The sequence below is a fragment of the Camelus bactrianus genome, chromosome 13, assembly GCF_048773025.1.
Source record: "Camelus bactrianus isolate YW-2024 breed Bactrian camel chromosome 13, ASM4877302v1, whole genome shotgun sequence".
Taxonomy (NCBI): Eukaryota; Metazoa; Chordata; class Mammalia; order Artiodactyla; family Camelidae; genus Camelus; species Camelus bactrianus.
This window is the reverse complement of record NC_133551.1, coordinates 35562355-35586726: the sequence shown is the minus strand read 5'-3', so window position 1 is coordinate 35586726 and position 24372 is coordinate 35562355. Positions and strand designations below refer to the sequence as shown.

Below are 24372 nucleotides of genomic sequence, written 5' to 3'. Positions count from 1 at the left end.
GAAGTTTAAATGTGTAGTTGCAAGTGCAACTCTAGGGGGAACAGGAGAGCGATCTACCCATATCCTAAGAGTGGGGAAGAGGAAGAACAGTATCCTTTGTGATGACAGGGAGGGACCAACTGAGGACAACTGCAGGGAGACTCTTAAAGTCAAAGTAAATCAACTTCTGTGCAGAGGACATGGTTGAGTACAAAAAAAAAAAAATGACCTGGGAATCAGTACATGTCTGTTTTTGGAACTCACATTGTAGTTCAGACATCTTAGGCAAACTTATTCACTCTCTTGAGCCTCAACTCCAAATTTTTAAAATGGGATCAATGGAATCATTCTGAGCACTGATGTAGACATTTTGAAGGAACCCATACAGTCCATGGTACATCATTGCTGCTTAATGAGCATCAGTTCCTTTCTCTCTTTTCTGATATTTAACAGGGAACACACTTGGCTTGGTTTCCCTTGTGAGATGATAGTTCCATCACAGGGTTGTAGGGCAAAGCTGGAAAAATACCTGTGTGGATATTATGCTAGAAACACCATCATGAACGTGACGTTGGTTCACATGGTCTCAAATGTCCATTTATGTTTCAGTATTCTGTAACCACAAGATTGTGAAGCCAAATTTTCCAAAGTTAGTCTGGGAGGTTCCTAGTCCTGTGAGAAGCTCTACCAAGGCAAAGAAAGGACCTCGTGTTAAAGTCTGACTGAGAACCGCTGCTTGCTGTCTCCCTACAAAGAATCTCAGTGCACATCACATAGTCAAAACACTGAGAAATCTCACAGCGAAGAAAGCCAGGCTTTGCCTACACACATTTGACCTAGGAACCCCCTTCTTCTCCACAACATCTATTATCATCTGGCCGAACTGATGTTCTAAAGACAACACATGGAAGAAAGAAACTAGCATGAGTGTAGTATCTCTGTCCTCATTTAAGTGATCCTCTAGGACAAAAATCCAAGTCACTTTCCCAGTTGAGAGTCCCACCATTTAAAAAGGTGAGCATGGAGATCTGAGGCCACGAGGGAGGCCCTCATTACCTTGGGCAGGTGGTATCCAGCCAGCGTGGTGTCCACTGTCACCTCCCTGGGCACGTTCAGGGGGACAATGTCTCCCATTCTCTGCACCTCGTGAATGACAGCGTTGGTGTAGGGCATGGACTCCCGAGCTGCCGTGCTCGGCTGCTGCCATTGGCCAAGCACCCTGTCGATCTCAGCCTGAACTTTTTCTGAAAAAGCAGAGGAAGTCCTATTATTGTAGTATTCATTACCCTCCTTGAGCCTGGTTCAGCTAAGGAATGAAGTAACCAGGATCAAAATGGCTAGAGTTATAGCAGGCTGTGTAGATGGTAGCTTCTCAGGGAGGTACCTGAGTGCAAAGTGGGCACTGGTTTAAGACAAATCTGGTTGCAATTCTTGCTGCTCAGTATTCCTGCTGCATGTTACTGAAACTCAGTTTCCTCTTCTTATTAGTGAGGATAAATCTGCTTTCATCTTTAGGATGTTTTGAAATTTACACCAACTGATTTAGGGGAGTGTCACACAAATTTAGAAAAACCCGCTAATTGTGCTCCACTAAAGGTTTTTCTCTTTTTCTAGGGTAATAGAAATATTAGCTGGATATCTGGTTCCCCAGCTAAAAACTCCATTTCCAAGATTCCCTTGTGACCTAAGTTTTGGAATAAAGAATGTATGTCGAGGGATGTTTAACACTGGGGACATTCCCTTAAAGTTAAGGTTGCTTCTCCCTTCCCTTCCTATTGGTCGAAATGCAGCCTTATTGGTGAGGCATCTTTGCAATGGCCAAAAAGGGCATCACTCTAGACACAACAGAGCAACATATTAGACAGAGCTTGGAACCCAAAGGCTTCTGCACTATCCAGCTTAGGATATTTCACTTGAGAGAAAAATAAAGTATATTTTTTTACAGAGCATTAGAAAATTTTAAAAATTAAGATAAAATACACATATAAAATTTAACTTCATAACCATTTTTATATGTACAGATTTATAATGTTAAGTACATGCATGTTGTTTGTTGTACAACCAATCACCAGAACATTTTTTTCTTGCAAAATTGAAACTTTGCATCCACTCAGTGAAAACTCCTCATGTTCCGCATCTCCAGCTTCTAACACTCACCATTTTACTTTCACTTACTATGAATTCAACCAATCCTGACACCTCCTATAAATAGAAACATACAATATATGTCCTTTTTTGATTGCATTAGTTTGGCATCATGTCCTCAGGGTTCATTCATATCAAAGCATGTGTCAGGATTTTTCCTTTTTAAGGCTGAATAATATTCCACTGTGTGTCACAGTTCGTTCATTTATCCATTAACCTGTGTTGCTTCCACTTCTGTCATTTTAAGCCATTGTTATTTTGGAATCTCTAATAAAGAAGCCAATCTATATCCTAATTAGGTGGGTTTTAAACTTAAAACAAAAAACAAAACCCTGTGATTCACAGTTACAAATACATTGTACATCATGACTCAGGACACAGGAATAAAAATATACACACATATACAACATACATTTATGTACATATAAGGAAAGTAATAAAAATTTCATGAAAAAAACTTATTTGTAGTACACTGGAAGCACTCCGATTTTTCTATTTGCTTTAATTTAGGGAAATAAGATGGTCTTATTCCACTAAATTGACTTTATGTTGTGTTAATAAACTATTACCCCAGTTTGAAAACCTGTATCCCAACAGTGTTTATTCTCCATGTGCCCAAAGTGTTCTGGGGTCTAGAGAAAGAAAAATGATGGTAAGAGTCACTAACTTTCAATAACCTACAGCCTGTGGGGAGATATGTAAATAACGCTCAAAAAGCAAAGTGATGGAGGTGCATGTGGTTATCACCAAAGAAGGAAATGATGCTGGTTTCCTACAGAGCAGGGAAACATCTGAGTGGAGTTTGTATCTGAGTAGATTCTTCAAGCATAGCTAGTGGTCTACCATGTAGAGAAATTGATTCACATGTGAATGGACTGTCACTTTTTCTGGGAACTCACCAAGATGTCCATGGACTTCAATGTTTTCCCCACTAGACTGGCAGTTTCCTGAGGGCAGGGACCCATTGTTATGTTTGTAGTACAGGGACCCATCACAGTTCTGAATGAAAAACTGATGAATGTGCCCGTTCTCCCTTCTATTTGGTGCTGTGACTGTCCTACCATCACTTCCTCTTACCACCTGTCCTCTGGACCCAACGTGGGAAGTGTGTTCCAGGAGGCACCATCCTGACCTGGCCCAGGCACACCCACTGATGGGCTCACCTTGGATTTCGGGGTACAGGGCCATGTAGAGCAGACCCCAGCGCAGTGTCGTCGAAGTTGTCTCCGTTCCAGCGAAGAAGAGGTCCAGGGTGCTGTGGATGAGGTTTTCTTCATTGAAACTTGCAGTAGCGTCGCCTCTATGCTGGAAAACACAATGTTTGTTGGCTTAATCAGATAGTTCTTGGCTGTCACAGCAAACAGGGGCTTCATCCTGGAGAGGATGTGGGAGAGGAGACCCCCAGGAGAAATGACTTCCAATTGGCCGTCTCAGGAGGATGGAATGTCATTAGCATCCTCCTGCCCTAGTTCTGGATGTTTTGTTACATTTGGTGGATGAAAATCAAGATGACTAATTTTTTTTTTTTTATGCCCATAACTTGGAAGAACCTGTTAGTACACTGGAAAAACAGCCGGGGGCTCCAATACTAGCCACATCATTCACTATCTGTGTAGCTTGAGCAAGTTACTAAACCTCTCTGTGCTTCAGTTTCCTGCTTCCCAAAACAGAACTAACAACACTCACCCATTACAATGGCATTATGAATTATGTGAGACACAAAGGGCACACAGAAATCACTCAACAAGTGTCTGTACTGATACCAGAAACAAAGAACTGAATTTCTCTAAAGTACAATTCTCATTTTTTCCCATTAGTCTTTGCATTTCTAGGTTAAATGTCTCTGATTCCAACAACATTTCCTCATGGTTCTCCAGCATCTTTACCATCTTCCTCCAGAGGCTTCACTTTGTCAACATTCCTCTGTGCGTGGTCCCACACCTGCACACCTTACAGCAGGTGAAGTCTCCTCCTCTGAGGAGAACCAATGCTTCCAGGAATGCTGTGCCAATAAGAAGAAATAAGAGAGGAGATGGAAGGAAATCCACCACTCTGTCAACTCCAGGAGAGGAAAAAATAATCCGATGATTCATAGATGATGACAGGGATGCAGTGATGTGTATTAACCAGAAGGGATACCACATGAAAGGCTATACATCCAACTTGGCTTTTTCCTCTTTCTTTCCTATAATGTAGGGAAGTGGATGACACGGGGACAAGGGAGGAAGGGAAAGTCCCTCCCACTTGAGTCTGAACTCTGGCATCAGACTCAGCTTTACTTGTGTTCTGACCTGGGGGGCTGAGGGAAGTGGTTGGAAGCTGGGCATTGGTCCAACTATAATGAAACTATACCTATTTCTCCTTTTGTGTGTACTTCCTTTAGAGATGGGTAGAAGGTCAAGAACACATTATGACTTGGCAGTATTTCAGGTTTCAAAGGCGTCGACCTAATTACTGTTAAACTTCTATATTTCTTTAAGCTTTTTAAATGTTTAATTTATCAATTTTTGAATGAATTTCTTTTTTCTAATTGAGTATAATTGACTTCTACATTTCTAATTGTTTCATCAATTCTGAGTTAATGATATTCCTCCACTGTCTGAAACACTGCCTCTAATTTACTCCTCTGTGCTGGGCTGAATAAAGACCCACTTAGATGTCCATGACCTGATTTCTGGAACCCACGGATGGTAGCTTATGTAGCAGAAGAGACTTTGTAGGTATGATTATGGTAAAGATATTGATATGGGAAGATGATCCTGGATCATCCCATGGGGCCCAATATATTCATGGTAATCTTTTTAAGAGGGGAGCAAGAAGATCATAAGAAGGAGATGTAACATTGTTGGCAGAGAAGGTGCTACACTGATGACTCTGAAGACGGAGGAAGGGGCCATTAATCAAGGGGTACAGGCAGCCCCTACAGGCTGGAAAAGTCAAGAAAATAGATTTTCCCCTGAGCCTCCAGAAGAAGCCAGCCCTGTATGACCCTGACATTGGCCCAGTGAAGTCGGTTTCAGACTTGTGATGTTTCAAACTATAAGACAATAAACTGTGATCTTTTAAGTTTGTGGTAATTTGTTATAGCAGCAATTAGACACTTGAATCCCCTCAACTGTTCTTTATTAACAAAACTCAGGAAACAAGTCTGGATTCCTCACCTTCTCTATTTCCTGGAGGTAAGCATCAATGAAGTCTCTTGCTTCAGCAGGATTCCAGTCTCTCTTGTGGTTTTCAATCACATGGGCAACAAACATTTTCAGTTTCTCCCAGTTACTAAAGAGCCTTTGGTGGGGTCCAGGGAGAATGTTCATTATCCGTGGAAAGACATCATAGAGCTGATTAAGGAAAAAAATTTATGGAGACAAGATGGTGCCAGTTTTCCACTTTTTAAGACATGAAACCATCTGCTTTTTCTCTTTTCTCTGTTTAGACTTAAGCCTTGGGTCACCCTCCAGTTTTTTAGTCTCTCAACCCAATTCTTACCCTCTGGCCAAGCATGTCAGCGCTCCATCCACAATAAAACCAGTGTCAGATGGCTCATCACCACCCATCTGCTTTGTAATCCTTGTACAATCCACCAGCATTTCCTACCTGGATGCTGTAAGAGCCTCCAACAGGTTTTCTGATTCCATCCTTCACCCCATTCAGCTCAGCTCCCAGGGGGGTCATTTAACAGTTTAACTGATCATTTCACTTTCTGGCTCTCAATCCTCCAGTTACCTTCCATTACATTTAGAAAAAAATTCAACCTCATTTTCCTGGCCAATAGCTCTCCAAGAGCTGGCCCCTCACACCCCTGTCTCCTCCCCTACTACCCTCCCTGCCATCTTCCTCTCTCTTACTCTTTAAAGTGCAGCTCTATTGTCGGCTGTGATAACACCCAGGATGTTCTTGTTTAGGTCCTTGTATTTGCTGTACCTTCCACCTGGAATGGTCTTCCTCTGAAATCTGCACAACTCCAGCTTCTTCCTTTATTAAGGTGCTGCTCAAAGGTCATCTGCTTGGACCTGTCTTACCTAATCATCCTATAATTAGCAGAACTTCTGCACCCTCCTTCCATTCCCTTATTTCGTTTTATTTTACTTCTTGGCAATTATCACTAGTTGTGTTGTATGTGTGTGTGTGCACGCATGCGTGTACATGTATAGGTATATTTGTGTATTTATATATATATTTTGTGTGTGTGTGTGTGTTTGGGTAAAACATGTCTATCTGTCATGTATCTCTGTATTTATCTATGTTAAAAACATATATATATTTATTTGCCTATCCAAACTCTGATGTAATTTCCGTGTTGTAAGACATTTTATACTGAAATTAAGTGGTTTTTGAAGATATTTTCTCTAATAATATCTGGTAAAAGAGATAGTATAACATACTGGAAAGTGGGCCAGATTTAAAATGAACAGGCACAAGTTTGACTTTTAGCTCTCCTGCTTTTTAGGTATAATACTCTTTGATAATAGTAATATGTTTTGATCTGTTGCTACTTTATCTGTCTGCCAGTCAGACTTGAGGGTTACTTTCTGACTAATGACATGAGATTCCACGCCCACTTAACACAGAGTAGTGGACACTGTGTGGATTTGCTTACATACTCCCTTACCTGCTTGCACACATCAAGACGCTTCATTTTATCTTTAAAGAACTGTTATAAAAAATCAGCAGAGATAATGTGCATCTAGTTGTCCATCAATGTGCCTGGTCTCTTCTGTGTCTCTAAGAAATCCTTCTACCCCTGCCCTGCTGCCCCATCCTACCCTCCTGGGAATTTCACATCCTAGCTGGGTACCCACTGAACTCTAATGACTTCCTTGGCTCTGTCTTAAGAAGTAAGAAATGGAATTACTGAATGGGGGACTACCTTGATTACAAGTGAGAATAGGGAGTTATTCAATCAGGGACTACCTTGATTAGAAGACAGAAGTGGAATATTATGCAAAAATAATATTGACAATAATCACTATAGCTCACATTCATTAGTCCCCTTTAATGTGCCAGGAATCATAGGAACTGCTTTATCACGTTTGGTGTGATGGGTCCAAAGCTCCATGAAAAGATGCTTGTCATTAATAAATAAAACAAACCCCCTTCTAGACACCAGAGAGGCAACATTTAGGATTTATTTTCCCTCAAACTGTCTTTCAAATCCAGAAAAGAGGCTGAGAGACCAAGAAGCTGAGCAGAGTTACTGACAGAATCACAGGCCTAGCAGTACAGACGAGGAGGGCAGGGCCCATCAAGGAAGGGGCGACGTTTGAACCCCCTACATCAATACCTGACAAAACTGGATGATTGACCATATCAAGAGTCGATGGGCATGTAAGTAGTGCAGCCATCTGGGACAACTTTTTACATCCAGGTATAAATGTAAGAGAAATGGGAAGATGTGTACACATGAACTAAACAATGTTCACGGCAGGTTTAGTCCTAACATCCTCAGACTGGAAGTCACCCAAGCACCCATCAGTACAGAATCGAGTAATAAACAGTGGCATAGTCACACGATAGACAACTAAGCAGAATTTAAAAACAAGAGCATCTAATATATGAATCAAATCCGTGTGGACAGGGAGCACCAGTCACAGAAGGGAGCTTCTGAGGGAGGATGGGGTGGGGGTTTAGGGAAGAACATGGACAGGAGGGGCTCAAAGGCTATTGGGACACTGTGCTTTTTTAAGAAAACAACGTGGGTGCATAGGAGTAGGTCATATGAAATTTGTACTTTAAATGAATGTTAATAACATTTTTGTCTATAGTAAATTTAAACAATTTTATCTAAATAAATAAATACAACAGATTGATTTCAAACATTTTGTGTTAAAGGCAATTTTAAAAGGCTGTGCATTAGCTTAAAAAGACAAAATCTGTTTCTGACATCAACCCAGTATCTTTATCTAAGGTAGGAAGTGAGAACGTCTCACCTGGCAGCATATTGATGTCTGCAGACTCATGAACTCGTCCAACAGCCTCAGCAACTCCTGGAACTGATCATCCTGGTAGTCAAAACGCCCCCCAAATGTGATGGAGCAGATAATATTGGATACCGCATTCTTGATTTTCAAGTTTGGGTCGAAAGGCTGTCCTGGAGGGAGAGGAAGAGATGGATCCTTCAGAATTGTGTCTTTCCATTTCCTCTGAGGGTGTACCCTACATGACACACGACACACTGAGAACAGAACCACCTCTGATACTGGCCCCAGCACCCTCCACAGGGTCTGACCTACAGCAAGTACTCGGTCAATGCTGGGAATTCAAACTGACCACCAGGATTTAAATCAATGTGTTCTATATCCATCTTCTTGTGTCTAATTCTCCAGCTCCATGAGGGCAGGTCAAGGTTAGTTGTTCACTGTTAACCCCTCAGGGCCCTACACAGTGCTGGGCACAGGCAGGCACGTGGCCACTTATTAAGCATCTGGTCGGTGAAGGAATGAGCCTCAGTCTCCTGCACCTGTCCTATGACACACTCACCAGCCTCCTCTCCTACTGCCTGGGTGAGGTAGCGGGCCTCTTCCTGAATGCGTTCCTCTAAGCTCTTCTTTCCTAAACCAAAGTTCCTCAGTGTCATCAGGGCAAACCTTCTTTGCTCCTTCCATTCCTGGCCATTGGACATGATCAATCCTGGGAAAAAGAGAGCCAACATTATGAAAAGAGAGCCAATAAATTCCATTGGGATGTGTATCAGATGGAAGGAAGGAGAAGGGCAAAAGGCACTTGAAAACTATTCAGAGAAATAATTCCAAACCAGTGGGTATAATGACTAGTATGTACTGCTTGCTTGCAATGCCGGAACACATTTGTATTTTTAATGCATTATGTAATGTAGTACTCACAGACCCTCTCTGAGCTAGGTACTAACATTACTGTCAACATCCCACCACCAATCTGATTTATGAGAGAAAAGACACACAAGGGATATAAGTAATCTCTGCAAGGTCACAGAGTTAGTAACTAGGAGAACAGGCTTTCAAATTCAGGCTGCCTGACTCTGAAGCCAATGCTCTGATTACTTATCACCTAAGTACAGTTTAATATTTGTTGTGCTACATACTAAGAATGCACATATTGATTAGACAAAATCCTTACTCATAAGGAGGCAAGGCTTTATGCCAAGCTAGATCTTAAGCGATAAATGAATCACTCAAGAAATTAAGTAAGAGTGAACAGTCTATGCAAAAACAACAGCACAGCAAATGGGAAAAATACACCATCTGCTGTGTTCAGTAGACTATCATTCGTTTCATAACACAGGTGAGGTCACACCTCTTTCAGAAGTGTCCAGAGCACGCTTCAATCCCTTTTAATGCCTGGCTCTGGCCTCCACCCTCTCCATGAAATGTCCCTCCCTCCTGTCAAATCTAGGATCCCTTTCAACCTCATCTGGATACATCAGCAGCTTGAGACACTTCTCTCTTGAAACACTCTCTTCCAGTGGTGCTCAGGACACCTGACTCTCCAAATTTTCCTCCTAATTCTATGACCACAGGGAACTTACCATATTTTGGTTAATTCATCTACTTCTATCGAATTTCAAAATGATGCAGTTCTTCAAGATTCATGATCTTCCAGCCTCTTGTCTTCCTACCCTATCCTCCATTTCTGAGCAAAACTCATTAACTCCTAGAATTTTAATGACATCTACTGATAGTGAATATCTATGTCTGACTCTCAGCTCGAGGCGTGCATACAGTTGTCTGCTTGACTCTGCTGACTTAAAGGATTTCAAACTCAGCATGTCCATGACTCAATTCCTCATTTGCTCCACACAACACCCCACCCCAGCCAGCCCACACCTTGTCTTTCCCCAAATGTTCCTTCTTCTCTTTATCACCCACTTGGGTGTCCACCTCAATACCTCATCCTCTCCCCATTAGGTCATCATGTCTTACTGGATTTACCTCCTGAAGTTCTTAAATCCATGTAACTTCACAGCCACTATCCTGGTCTAATCTACTGTAGTCCAAGCTCCCAGCTTCTCTAACCAAAAATGCTGCAATGGTCTCTTTATCTCTTTATTGTATTCTTGACATTACAGCCTAGATTAGTCTTCAATTTCACTTTGTAAACATGATGACTCCTTTCTCTGCTTAAACCATCTGAGAGTTTCCATTGTTGTTCAGATAAAAGCAGCATCCTTAACAAGAACATGCCTGAAGGATCCTGGCCAAACTCAGCAGCTTCACCTCCATTTAATCCATGCTCTGCCACACTGGCCCCCTTTCAGTTCCTCAAGTTCACCTCCCTCCTTCCCTCCTTCCCTCCTCAGAGACTTTTCGTATTCTATTCCCTCTGCCTTGTTGCTTCCTCAGTTTCCTAAATTAACTGTCACTTACATACATTAGCCTTTTTGAACCTCAGGACTAGATGATATACCCCTAGTAAGTGCAGGTGCACTTCAAACACTAAGGCTTTAAATTATTAGACTAATTGATACTGTATTTCTGAATAGAATGTAGGTTACATGATGGCAAGGATTTTTTTTTGTCCTACTCACTGTTACATCAGTCGTGTCTGCCACCAGGTGTCACAGGGCAGATTACAAATAAGAGTGAATGGATGTAGAGGTAATGGGTACAATATTTCAAAGAATAATTGAGAAGCACCTAAAAGATGGGTGCTTTGTTAGAATAAAGTATTTGAATTTTTCATGTAGAATTTTCAATGTGTAAGTTTATTTAATGATCATTTTAAGTATTCATGCCAAACTGTTCTAATACAGACCCAAAGGCTAGAGATATGTTGTGAGGCACAACCTCAATATTAAAGGAAAAGAAACTAGAGGCACCGAGGTATCACATACTCAGCAGAAAGTAAATGATCCACATCCATTTCCTAGGGGAAGAGATGTCAATGGGAAAGCAGAAACAGCCACCAAGAACGCATGGTTTTCTCTCCTTATAAAACATATCACATCATTGAGTGAGGAGGACACTGATTTATCAAAGCTCCCAGAGTGACTTCATGCAGGTGACACAGCTTCTCCCAAATCCCTGACATTGGGGTTGACCCGGCCAGGGTCCTAGAGGACTGGCCTTCAGTGGGGAATGCAGGCACTCAGCTTCCTTCAGGGGCAGGAACTTTATGATGGGCCTGGACCCTGGGAGTGTTGGAGCATTAAGTCACCAAGGCATCTGTCACAGACGACAGGAGTATCCAACATATACATCACATTAGTCCAGGCACTTACCTTTGTTCATAAAGAGACGTTCTGTGAAAGGGGCTTTGGGGCGGTTCACAAAGTTTTCGCCCTGGTGGACAAGGACTTCTTTGATTAAGGGCAATCCAGTTATGACAACCGAAGACAAATCACCGAATTCCAGCCTAAGAACATTCCCATACTTCTTCACGAACTGGAAAAGAGTAAAACAGTCACAGCTGAATATGCACATCTGTGTGTCCAGTAATGAGGGTGTCTGTACAGTTTGTATTGAAGGGAGGCTGCATGCGTGTGTGTGTGTGTGTGTGTGCACACACGTGCACACCTTGGTCTGAAGGGAATGTTTCTAACTTTTTCCATTTTCCCCCCTCTCAACTGTATTTGGGTTTGATTCACCACAGGACATAAAGTTTCCTTACAATCATTCATTCATGTGTTCAGCCTACTTGAACTGAGTGAGCGTGTACCATGTGTCCTAAGGACCAGTCACAAAGATACAACTATAATAAAATAAGCAAATTCTCTAACCTCAAGCATCTTAGAGGCTAGTGAAGGGAGAGACTCAGTACATGTGACTCACCAGGGAAGGCTGAGACATTTTAATGAGTGTCTGGTCTAGCAAGCCTGGACTTACTAGCAAATCATATCTGTTTAACCAGAGGAGAAAGTCCCCTCCAACAACACGGGCTGGGGTCAGGTGTGGAGAAGAGCACACTAGCTCTGGAGACACATCTTAACCCCATGGTTTACTGGTGTGAGTTCTTGGGAAAGTTCCTTTATTTATTTTGGGCCTCAGCAGTCCAGTTATAAAGGGGAAAGTTATTCTTCCCCAAAGTGTTCTACAAGGAACAAGGAAGGCAGGAATTTGAAAGGAACTTTGATTCCTGGAACCTGGCAGAAAGCCACTCCAGCCTCTGGGGAATGAATGGGATCCGTGTGCAAGTGTGCATGACTTTATACAGTCATCTTCAAAGAGAGGTTGAGAGCACGGGGATGATGAGCTGGAGAAAGGCATTCATGGTCAGTCACCCACATCTCCTGGGTGCCACGTTAAGCACCTTCACATTTTATCTCATTTAACTTCACAACCACCCTACAGAAGGAATGATTTTCTTTGCCTTTCAGGAAAGGAAAATGAGTCACACCTAAAGTAATGTAGCCAAGGTGAGAGAGCTTTGGGTGTTGGAGGGCAATTGGCAAGCATTACATAAGATATAAGGACAAAGATGTGAACCTGAGATGGCGCTAGAACCTTGGAGTTTAGTGGAATGAGAGAGTGAAACTGAGAATCAGAGTGAGGGGCCTCGGAGAGAAAGAGGAATAGGATGGGAAAGTGTGTAGGTGTGTCCTGACTCCACACAAATGAGCAGGTATGTGCTCACATATCTTGAATGGCAGTCAATGGTCATTAATCAAAGTCTTCCCTGACATGTTTCCTCAAGAGAGAAATCTAAGTAGACCCTGTCCCTGCCTCCTGTGTGCAGGGCTGTGTCCAGCTGCAGGCCATGGTGTCAAACAAAAGGGCTCATTTCCTCCAGATGTCTGGGGACCCTCCTCCCCACCTGCCATCCACTTATGCTCCCCCATGTCACCCCAAGCTCCCTGCAGCTCATCACCCCATTGGAGCAAATGTTGTGGATTTAGTCTTATTCCACCACCCTGCTCCCATATTAAAGACCAACTCGAAACTCAATTCTTCCATGGTCCTTTTGGTCCAGAGTTTTCTACCAATGTTTGTTCATCACTAGCAGAGTTGTCCCATTTTGATAGAAAGGGCAGAGCCAAGATTCCATCTTAAGCTTGTCTGTCTCTGATGTACATGCCTCTGTTCAAGAAATGGCAGGAATGGGAATCGGTAGCTTTTTACTTCATCTTTGTAAATGCCTGGATGAACTCTAGGGATTTATGAAAGTGACTTCTTGATGAATAAAGAATGTACAGTAAAGATGTTTTTGGGAACTGCTGAAAATGTCAGGTTAAGCTAAATGACTCCTATCTGACAATGTATACAACCTGGAATCTCAGCTTGTTCTTGGAAGGGACTCAGCCTTCAATTAGAATTTCTTGAAAGGAACATACTCACAGTTCCATCTTTGCCAGCCTCTGCCCATGCATATTTCTAGTCCAACAGAACTGGATCAAACATGTTTACAGTGTGATCACTTTGTATTAAATACAGTGATGTCTGACAATTCTTAAGTACACCCTCCAGTCATGGGGCCAATTGCTTTACATGGAGGTAAATGTAGGAGCCACAGTCATCTGGGAAGGCTTTGTAAGGTAGAGAATAAATTTCAATGTATAACAAAAAAGAACACAGTGTAAAAAAGAGAGAGAGAGTGCAAGGGAACAAAAGAAGTTAAAAACAAGATGGTTCAGGAAGCTAAAACAGGCTTAAATCATAAAAAACAGAAAAATAAATAGAAAAGTAGTCAGGAGCTATAAAGGGCAAATAAAATTAATAGACAGGAAATTTAATATGAAGGATAAAAATTCCAAATGTAGGATTCAGTCGTTAAGTAATAAAGTGGAGGAAATAAATGTGTAGAATAAAAAAAAATATTTGACCTGGTGACTCAGTGAGACAAGAGACTGAAACACAAGATATAAAGTTGTAGGAGATTCCTGTTACTCTAAGCTCTGAATCTGAAAAATCAACAAAGCAAGGACACACAAAAAGAAAAGCTAAAAAGGAAGAGGGTATCAATTCTTACTCCCACTGGCAGTAGGTCAGACAGTCTGTCCCCTGAACACTCACCAGTGCTGAGCAGAGAGTGTGTGGGGGAGGGAGGAATGCAGGCTGCACACAAGAAAGGCTAAGATTCTCTCTCTAATTCAATAATTTATATTTTAAAATGTTGTCTCAAAGTATTTGATGCTTTTATAGTTAAAAAGTATTTCTTTCCAATAAGGTGAAAAAGGAAACCTAAGTATATACAGAATAAAACTTCATAAAAGGGGTTCTTACTCTCTTTGAATCATAGAATCCTTGAAAATCTAATGTGTGTCAGGGCTCTGCTCTCCAGGAAAATCCTGTACTCATGAACACAGTTATGCAGACATGAACTTTCAGGGCTTCACCAATCCCCTGGGCCCGTCAGTTCCTGCTAAGATTCATGGTCTCACAGGTAGTTCTTGGGGTTCTGCTAAGTTTCTGAGAACAGTCTGTGGAAATCAAATTCAAGTTCACTCCAACAGGTTTTCATGGAGTGCTTCACAGCTGCCAGGTACCTTCTGACATTGCTACGTTATATGTAGGAGCAGTATACTATATAGCTAGTGGGTAAAGTTGGGCTCTTTCTACCTGTCTCTGCATGTCTCATCCTTAAATGAAAGCATGAAGATATTTTCTCTTCTTCTGAGTGGTGGAGCTCCCTCTATGTTAGCTGGCCACATGGCTTCCCAGTCAAAGGCCACATTGCCCAGCTCCTCCAGGTGGGGCCAGTGAGACGTGAGCAGTGGGGATGTGTGCATCTACTGAGTCATGTCCTTAATTGGAAGGTGCTTCTCACCACCTGCCCCTTTCTCCCTTCAAGAAAATGGAACTCATACAAGATGTTGCAAGGCGAGAACAACAAGATAGAAGGAACTGGGATCTTTGGGTGATTTTATGCTACAAAGTGGCCTTCCTATCCTGGACTTCCTGTGTACATCTGAACTAATTTTAGTTTTCAATTTCTTTTGAGTTAGTGCTGTTTCAATTTCTGGTTACAGCATAATATTTCAGGCAAACATAAACATACAGATATTCCTTTTAATATTCTTTTTCCTAAAAGGTTACAACAAGATATCGAATATGGTGCCATGTACAGTACAGTAAAAAAACAAACAAACTGTGATTTATCTATTTTATATATAGTAGGTAGTATCTGTAAATCTTGAACTCCCAATTTATCCCTTCCCACCCCCAATTCCCCCGGTAACCTTCTTTGTTTTCTGTGTCTGTTAGTCTCTTTCAGTTTTAGAAGTAAGTTCATTTGTTTCTTTTTTTAAAATATTCCATATAAAAGTCCTATCATATGGTACTATTCTTTCCCTTTCTGGAGTACTTCAATTAGAATGAAATCTCAGGGTCCACCATGTTGCTGCATTATTTCATTCTATTTTATGGTTGAGCATTATTCCATAGTATGTATATGTGTATGTGTCTATGTATATGTGTGTGTGTGTGTATACACACACACAAACACACACACACATACACATATACATACCACAATTTCCTTATCCAGTCATTTGTTGATGGACATTTAGGTTGTTTCCATGTCTTGGGTATTGTAGATAGAGCTGATAGGAACATGGGGCACATGTATATTTTGGAATTAGAGTTCCCTCCAGATATATGCCCAGCAGTGGGATTGCCGGATTATATGGTAAGTCTATTTTTACTTTTTGAGCAATCTCCATACGGTTTTCCATAATGGCAGCATAAAAATTCATTCCTACCAACAGTGTAGGAGGGTTCCCTTTTCTCCACACCCTCCCCAGCATTTATTATTTGTAGACTATTTGATGATGGCCTTTCTGACTGGTGTGAGGTTATACATCATTGTAGTTTTGATTTGAATTTGTCTGATAATTACATTTGTCTGATACTGAACATTATTCATGTGCCTATTGGCCATTTGTATGTCTTCACTGGAGTATTACTTGTTGAGGTCTTTGCCCATTTGTGCATTGGATTTTTTTTTATTCAGTTATTCAGTTGTACAAGCTGTTTATATATTCTGGAAATTCAGCCCTTGTCAGTTGCCTTTTTTGCAAATATTTTCTTCCATTTGTTTGTTGTTTTCTTTTGCTTATGGTTTCCTTTCCTGTGCAAGACCTTGTAAGTTTAATTAGGTCCCATTTGTTTATTTTTGCTTTTATTTGTATTGCCTGGGTAGACTACCCTAGAAGAACACTGCTAAGATTAATGTCAGAAAATGTTTTGCCTATGTTTTCTTCTAGGAAGTTTATAGTGTCTTGTCTTGTGTTTAAGTGTTTAAGCCATTTTGAGTTTATTTTTGTGTATGGTGGGAAGGAGTGTTCTAACTTTATTGATCTATATGCTGCTGTCCAGTTTTCCCAACACTGAGGAGATTGCTTTTGCTGAAGAGATTGTCTTTTCTCCACTGTATATTCTTGTCACTTTGTCAAAGATGAATTGACCAGAGGTATGTGTTTTTATTGCTGGGCTCTCTATTCTTTTCCATTGGTCCATACGCCTGTTTTTGTGCCAAAACCATGCTGTTTTGTTTACTGTAGCTCTGTAGCATTGTCCAACATCTGCAAGGGTCATTCCTCCACTTCGTTCTTTTTCTTTGGTATTGCATTAGGAATTCCGAGTCTTTTGTGATTCCATATAAATTTTTGGATTATTGTTCTAATTCTGTAAAATATCCTGAGTAATTTGATAGGAATTACATGAAATTTGTAGAGTGCTTTGGGTTGTATGGCCATTTTAACAACATTGATTCTTCCCAAGCAAGAGCATAAGATCCCTTTTATTTAAATAATCTTTAAATTGCTTAATCAATGTTTTGTAATTCTCCACGTATAAGACTTTCACCTCCTTGGTCAGATGTATTACTAAAATGACATACTCATTTTATTTTTTGATGCAATTTGAAAAGGGATTCTTTACTTTCTTTTTCTGATATCTCATTGTTAGTCTACAGAAAGGCAACACGTTTTTGTATGTTAATCATGTATCCTGCTTGCTTGCTGTATCCTTTTATCAGTTCTAGTAGTTTTTGTGTGGAACCTTCAGAGTTTTCTATATATAATATCTTGTCATCCACATATTGTGACAATTTTACCTCTTCTCTTCCAATTTGGATCCCTTTTCTTTCTTTTTCTTGTCTGATTGCTGTGGCTAGGACTGCCAAGACTATGTTGAATAGAAGTGGTTAGAGTAGGCATCCTTGTCTTGTTCCAGACTTTAGTGTGAAGGCTTTCAACTTTTTACCACTGAGTATTGTGTTTGCTGTGGTCTGTCATAAATAGCTTTCATTATGGTGAGGTATGTTCCCACTATATGCACTTTGGTAAGAGTTGTTATCATTAATGGGTGTTGAATTTTACCAAATGCTTTTTCTGCATCTATTGAGATGATCATATAATTTCTGTCCTTTCTTTTGTTGATGTGGTGTATGACATTGATTGATTTGCATATCTTGAATCATCCTGTGTAACTGAGATGAATGCAAATTGATCATAGTGTACAATCTTTTTCAGGTATTGATGGATTTTGTTTGCTAATATTTTGTTGAGAACTTTTGCATCTATATTCATCAAAGATATTGGCCTGTAATTTTCTTTTTTGTTACTTTCTTAGTCTGGTTTCAGTAGCAGGGTGATGGTGGCTTCATAGAATGAATTTGGGAGTGTCCCTCCTTTCAATCTTTTGAAAGAGTCTGAGAAGGTCATGTATGAGTTCTTCCTTGTATGTTTGGAAGAATTCCCCAGTCAAGCTATCTGATCCTGGACTTTTGTTTTCAGAGAGGTGTTTTTAAATTGCTGATTCCATTTTACTTCTAGTAATCAGTCTGTTTAAATGATCTATTTCTTCTTGATTCAGTTTTGGTGGACTATATGTTTCTGGAAACTTGTCCGTTCCTTCTAGGTGGTCCAATTTGTTGCCATACTGTTGTTGATAGAGTTCTCTCTCTTTCCTTTTTTTTCTTCTTTTTTTGTACTTGTGTAATTTTGCTTGTAACATCTCCATTTGCATTTCTTATTTTGTTTATTTGTATCCTCTCTCATTTCTTCTTCATGAGGCTTACCAGAGGTTTGTTGATTTTGTTTACTCTTTCAAAGAACCAGCTGTTGGTTTGATTGATTTATTCTATTGTTTTTTAATCTCTATTTTATTTATTTCCTTCCCAGTCTTTATTCTTTCTTTCCTTCTGCTGATCTTAGGTTTTGTTTGTTCTTCTTTTTTGTATTCTTTTAGATGGCAGGCTAGAATGTTTCCTTGAGACTGTTCTTGTTGTTTTGAGGAAGCTGTATCACCATAAACTTCCCTCTTAGGGCTGCTTTTGCTGAATCGCATAGATTTATGTGGTTTTGTTTTCATTGTCATTTGTCTCATAGGTACTCTTTAATTTTTTTCGTTAATTTTATCATTGACCTATTTTTTTAATAGCATGTCATTTAGTCTCCATGCAGTCATTTCTTCCCCTCAGTTTTCTTTCTGTGATTGGTTTCTAGTTTCATGCCATCAGAAATGATGCTTGAAATAATTTCTATCCTCTTAAATTTGTTTAGCATTCTTTTGTGTCCAAGCATATGTCTAATATTGAAAACATTCAATGGGCACTTGAAAAGAATGTGTGTGTGTGTGTGTGTGTGTGTATGTGTGTGTATTTGATGCAATGTCTTGGAAATATCAATTACATCTAACTGTTGTATTGTGTCATTTAATATCTCCACTGCCTTATCAATATTATCAATTTTCTATCTGGAAGTACTGTCCAATTATGTTAGTGGGGTGTTGAACTCTCCTATTATTATTGCATTCTATTAATTTCTACCATTATGTCTGTATTTGTTTTATGCATTTAGGTGCTTCTCTATTGGGTGCATATGTGTTAACAAGAGTAGTATCTTCTCGCATTGCTCCTTTTATCAAGATATAGGGTCTTTGTGATTTTTCTTTACAGCCTTTGTTTTACAGTCCATTTTGTCTGATATAAGTATTCTTACTCCTATTTCATTGTCATTTCCATTTCCATGAAATATCTTTTTCTATCCTATCACTTTCAGTCTAAGCGTGTCCTTCACCCTAAAGTGGTCTATTGTAGGCACCATATTGTAGGCTCTAGTTTTATTATCCAATCTGCCACTCTATGTCTTTTGATTGAAGCATTTTGTCCAATGATGTTTATGTAAATTATTGATAAATGTGTGTTTATTGCCATTTTAAACTTTGTTTTCCAGTTGATTTTGTATTTCTTCTTTGTTCCTTTCATGTTCTTTCATTTTTCCTTTCGTGGTTTGATAATTTTCTTTTTTGTTATCTTCATTTTATTCTTTTAGGTTTTTTGAGCTTATTGTATGCTTTTTTTTCTGGTTACCCTGAATTTCAAGAATTTTAACCCATTACTATATCTATTTGCTTAGACCAGTAATCATATAGGCTGAAACACTTCCTAAAATGATCAAGAACAAAAAAAAATCTACATTTTCTTCCTGCGCTGTACCACATTTTATGATTTTGTTGTCCTCTTTTATATCATCACGTTTATTCTCTTGCTGTTCATTGTAGTTATCATATTTCCAGTTGTATTCTTCTCTTTCTATAGTTCACTGCTTCTTTTCTATTTAGAGGAGAACTTTCAATATTTCCTTTAGGATACGTTCGGTATTGGTGTATTCTTTCAGTTTTTGCTTGTTTGAGAAAGTCTTTAACTCTCCTGTTCTAAAGGATAGTCTTGCTGGGTAGAGTATTCTATGTTGCAGATTTTTCTCTTAAGGACTGAATATATCTTGCCACTCCCTTCTGGCCGGCAATGCTTCTGTAGAGAAATCAGTGGAAAGCTTTATAGTGGTTCCCTTGTAACTAACTCTATGTTTTTCTCTTGCTGCCTTTAGAATTGTTCCTTTATCTTACCTTAGCCATCCTAATTATAATATGTCTAAGTGTAAGTCTGTTTGAGTTCATCTTTTTTTGAACACTATGTTGTTTCTGTACTTGGATATTGTTTCCTTCTTCAGGTTAGGGAAGTTTTTGGTCATGATTTCTTCAAATATACTGTCATCCCCCTTTTTCTTTCTTCTCCAACTGGGACCACTATTATGTGTGGACTGGCAGGCTTTATATTATGCCACAGGGCCCTTATATTGCATTCTCTTTTGTTGTTGTTGTTGTTGTTGTTGTTTTTTACTGCTGTAATGATTGGGTGATTTCCATTATCCTATCTTCTAAATCACTTATTTGTTCTTCCACATTATTTAGTCTGCTCTTGACTACCTTTAGTTCAGTTTTTATTTTAGCAATGGAGATTTCTAATTTTAATTGGTCCCTGTTTATATTTTCTATTTCTTCTTCACAGTAATCTGCATTTCTATCAATAGCCTCTCTTATTTCCTTCAGTGCCTTTATCACTTCCTTTTCAACTCAGGTTCTTGTTGACTGTCATGGTCTATTTAATTGTTGATTCTTATGTGGACTTTTCTTTTTATTTTAATTGGGAGTGGCTCCTCTCCTTCATTTTACTTATATTTCTCTGACTCTATGAATTTATGTGTAACATTTATCTACTATGGTCGTGAAGAGCTGTTTTTTTTTTTTTAATTTTAAAACTGGGAGTGTTCCTGTGTAGACTGTGTCCGTGTAATAATTTTGTCATGAGAGCTATTTTTAGTATGAATATTTGCCATGTCTTTCCTCCTCTTTATTGTGGCTGTTATCCCCTTGACTGGAGGGATGTGATTGCTGTTGTATTGATCAGAGCCTGCACTGGTGGTTAGGTGGTATCTCCTCTTTTCTCTGTGATTTTCACAGCCATGACAGGGGCAAGGTCTGCTCCTCTTTTGCTCTTCTGCCGTTGGAATAGAGTCTTTCAGATGAGTTTATGAGCTGCGGTGTGTGGTAGGTATGAGTGGAATGCTTCCATTGGGAGAGGAGCAGCTGAGTATTCCTTCAAGGATGTCCACTGGGGAGTGCCCTCTTTGGTGTTGTCTGTCACTCATTGTGCAGGCTTACAAAGTGTAGTTTGTTGACACTGCCGTTGTTCTTGCCTCAACCACTGGTAAGTCATCAACCCACCCTAGTCTCCCCCAGCTTCTTCACCCGGAGAGTCACTATGGCAGATCTGCTAACATCACCCACTTAGACCTGTCATAATGCACATGCAGTCATGCACTCAATCCACCATGAGTCACAGGGTAAGCCCAAAACCCAGCCATGAGTTCACATATACAGGCCTGCTGCTAATGGCAGACTAGCTCACACCACACACCTGAACTCTGCTAGGTTGTACCAGAGGCATGGGTCCACAAAGGAAGCAGTAGAGAAAATTTGCCACCACAGCCGGGGGCTTGACAAACCTCAGTTTCACCTGTGTAGTCTCACAATCTTTGGCAATATACTCAGGTTTCAGCCCTGCTTCTGACAGGAGATGCCCACCAGAAATTTTACCTCTCCAGAGCAAGGTGAGTACACTGCTATGTCTGAATAGTGCCCCACTTCTGCTCAGAATGTGGGTCACCAATGGTACAGAGCAACACTTTCTGGGCTGTTATGGTTGTGTTGTGTTGTGTGTCTCCCCACTATTCACACCAGCAGTGGTGTGTGGGAGACCCAGGCTGCTCTGCTCACAATTCCAGCCTCAGCTAAGCCATACTCCAGCCCTCTGAGGCTGTCTCTGTGCAGTCAGGCCCATTCCTCTCCCTGTGTTCATGCCTTTGCTCTAGCACCCAATCCTGGCCTAACCCAACTAGCTCATGTGTCAGGCCAGAGATTGTTCAAACCCTCTGTGCCAATTTCTCTCTGTTCTGTCTGCCAAGCAGGTGCTTCTCTGAAGCTTCTTTTCTATTCCAGCTGACCTCCCCACTGGTGAGGGTGCTTCCCACTGTAAGGGTGCTTTTCCTTCTTTGGAGCTCCTTCCCTAGGCGACAAGTCCAATATCAATTTCCATCCTTTCTTTTCCTTTTTTTGCTGTCTTAACCAGGTTTTTTAAGGATGTCCCTTTTATTTCCAATCGTAAGAGATATTCTGCCAAATTTAAATAGGCATTCTGTAATAACTGCTCCATATGTACATGTAGAATTTGATGTATTCCTGGAAGAGGGTGAGACGTGTTTCTCTACTCTGCCATCTTGGCAATGCCCCCTGAACTCACTTGTGATGGAGAAATAAATTTCAATTTCTTTTACACCACTGTATTTTGGGATCCTTTTTTAAAATAAGCAATTCAGTGTATATCTTCACTAACATATTTATCCACCTTATCTAGCATTCTCACACTTTTGGTGAATAAGATTTTCTCTTATATACATGGCCAAAAATTAAGTCATAGAGCTAAAATAGAGAAAGTTTAGAAAATACAGGAGAAGAAAAAAAGAAAGATTCCCATCATGCCTTATAAACAGGCCAGTTTCTTCACAGCCCTCTCTCACTGTTTTAGCTCATATTACTTGCCCCATTTAAAAATCTACTGTTCCCTTTACTGCAGATAGCCATTGCCTAACATTGCCTAACATTCCTTTCAAGTTCACCCAAATTTATTTCAGCATTCCACACAAGGTTATCCCAACAGTTTCCCATTCACAATGGTCCCATCTAATGTTATGGCATTTGCTTACAAAAAGTCTGTATATCACGTTTCATCATAGATTGTCTTATGCTATGTCTGGCACGTGATAAGAAATTCATAAATGTCTCTTTGAATAAACCAATCTGTGAGTAAATCAAGGTTCCTCTATTATGAAAAGTCAGGTCTCATAAGTAGAGAATAGATATCTGAGTCAAACAGTTTTGGGTTGAAGTCTTTGTTGGGCCATTATCTATGTTCAATAACTGGACAAATCACTTGACACTTTTCAGTCAGTTTCCTCAGTGATAAATCAGAAATAACATTAGATGATTCCGAACTTGGGTGTCTTTTGTAAAGAGTAAATGAACATATATCTGTATACAAGAGCTAGCATATTGGTCATACTTAATGTTTCCAAAATGCTAGAAAGTAATGTTAATTACAGCTAAATCACACCATTTAACTCCATTTGTTGAACTCCATTTTGCATTAAAACCAAAAATATTAAAAAAGCAACCCAATATAAAATAAAATTTAATAGTACTGATGAAAAATCTTTGGGCCACAGGTAAGACTATAGTCTTCATTTCAACCCTGGTCAGTTTTATGACTTTAGGCAGATAATTGATCCTCTCTAGTCATATATACGTTACAGTGGTAAAACAAGGCTATAGATCATATTTCTGACTCCAGATAAGAGTGAGTAAAAGCATCTCATTGACTCCTCCTGCTTATCACTGATTGGCACAGACAAAAGGAGTTCTAATACAATACTGTTCTCTGTACCAAAGATCCAGAAAAAGGGTGGCCCACCAGGACTGAAACTTTCAGCCTTCCTGTTCCAGAGGCAAATGCCATGAAAAAGATGTGACTCTTCCCCATCATAGTGGTGAGGGGCTATAACAGCATAGAATATGGGTGGAATCTTGTCTTCACCCAATATCAGTAACAATAGGGTGATGCCTCTTCCCCTGCTGACTCTGTGAGCTCTAGTTTGAATACCACCTCTGAACTGCATTAGAGAGTCTACATGGAGGAGTCAGGGGGGAAATTCTGAGTCCTACCACAGTGGAGAAATAAGGAGATACCCATTCCCATGGAGAAGTTATAGGGATGTGACTGACTTGCATTCCCCATGTAGCAAGGAACAGGCTATCCTACTCAGAGGGGCTCCAGTTTCTTCTCCCCATTTTCATTCTCTCCAGCCTGCACTGATGAGAATGTGGGCTGGGGTCCTGTAGGGGTGGTAACACATCAGTGCGGTAGGCCAGTATAGCACTGCAAGGGTTCTATAACATAAATTGACATTTGAATTATAATCCACAAGGGTGAGCATTCTGAACATAAGTAGGTTGACTATCTGCTAAAATGCAGATTTACACAAATCCCATAGACATGTAACAAAATACCCAAAATGTCCAGGATAGAATCCTACATTACTCGTGTTATGAAGAATCCAGGAAATCTCAACTTGAATGATTTGAACACAATACTGAGATGATAGAGATGTTGAAATTATAGGATAAAGATTTTAATGCAGCTATTATATGTTCCAATAAACAACTGTACTCTCAAAACTTTTAAAGTAGAAAATCTTAGCAATGAAATAGAAAATATACAAAAGAATCATAGACAAAATTTAGAAATGAAAAATAAAATAACCGAAACAAAAAACTCTCTATTGATGCAGCATGTTAATAACAGAATAATCGGTGAAATTGAAGACATCAATAGAAAGTACCCAATTTGAACAACTCTGAGAATATAGACTGAGAAAAGAACAGATACTGAGCTTCAAGGACTGTTGCTAGAATGACAAAATATCTATCAATTGTGCCATCA

General features: G+C 39.9%; 1 protein-coding gene across 2 annotated transcripts in view; it reads right to left on the bottom strand.

The window, feature by feature from the left end:
• Window positions 1-24372, bottom strand: part of LOC105065015 (cytochrome P450 2J2) — a 40973-nt gene that overhangs the window by 6410 nt on the left and 10191 nt on the right. For both annotated transcript variants that reach the window (XM_074376390.1, XM_010950063.3), the window contains exons 2-7: window positions 11318-11480; window positions 8602-8751; window positions 8052-8212; window positions 5286-5462; window positions 3288-3429; window positions 1036-1223 (exon numbers count right to left, since the gene is read on the bottom strand). In XM_074376390.1, coding sequence (XP_074232491.1) covers window positions 1036-1223; window positions 3288-3429; window positions 5286-5462; window positions 8052-8212; window positions 8602-8751; window positions 11318-11480 — 981 coding nt within the window. The remainder of the gene's footprint in view (window positions 1-1035; window positions 1224-3287; window positions 3430-5285; window positions 5463-8051; window positions 8213-8601; window positions 8752-11317; window positions 11481-24372) is intronic.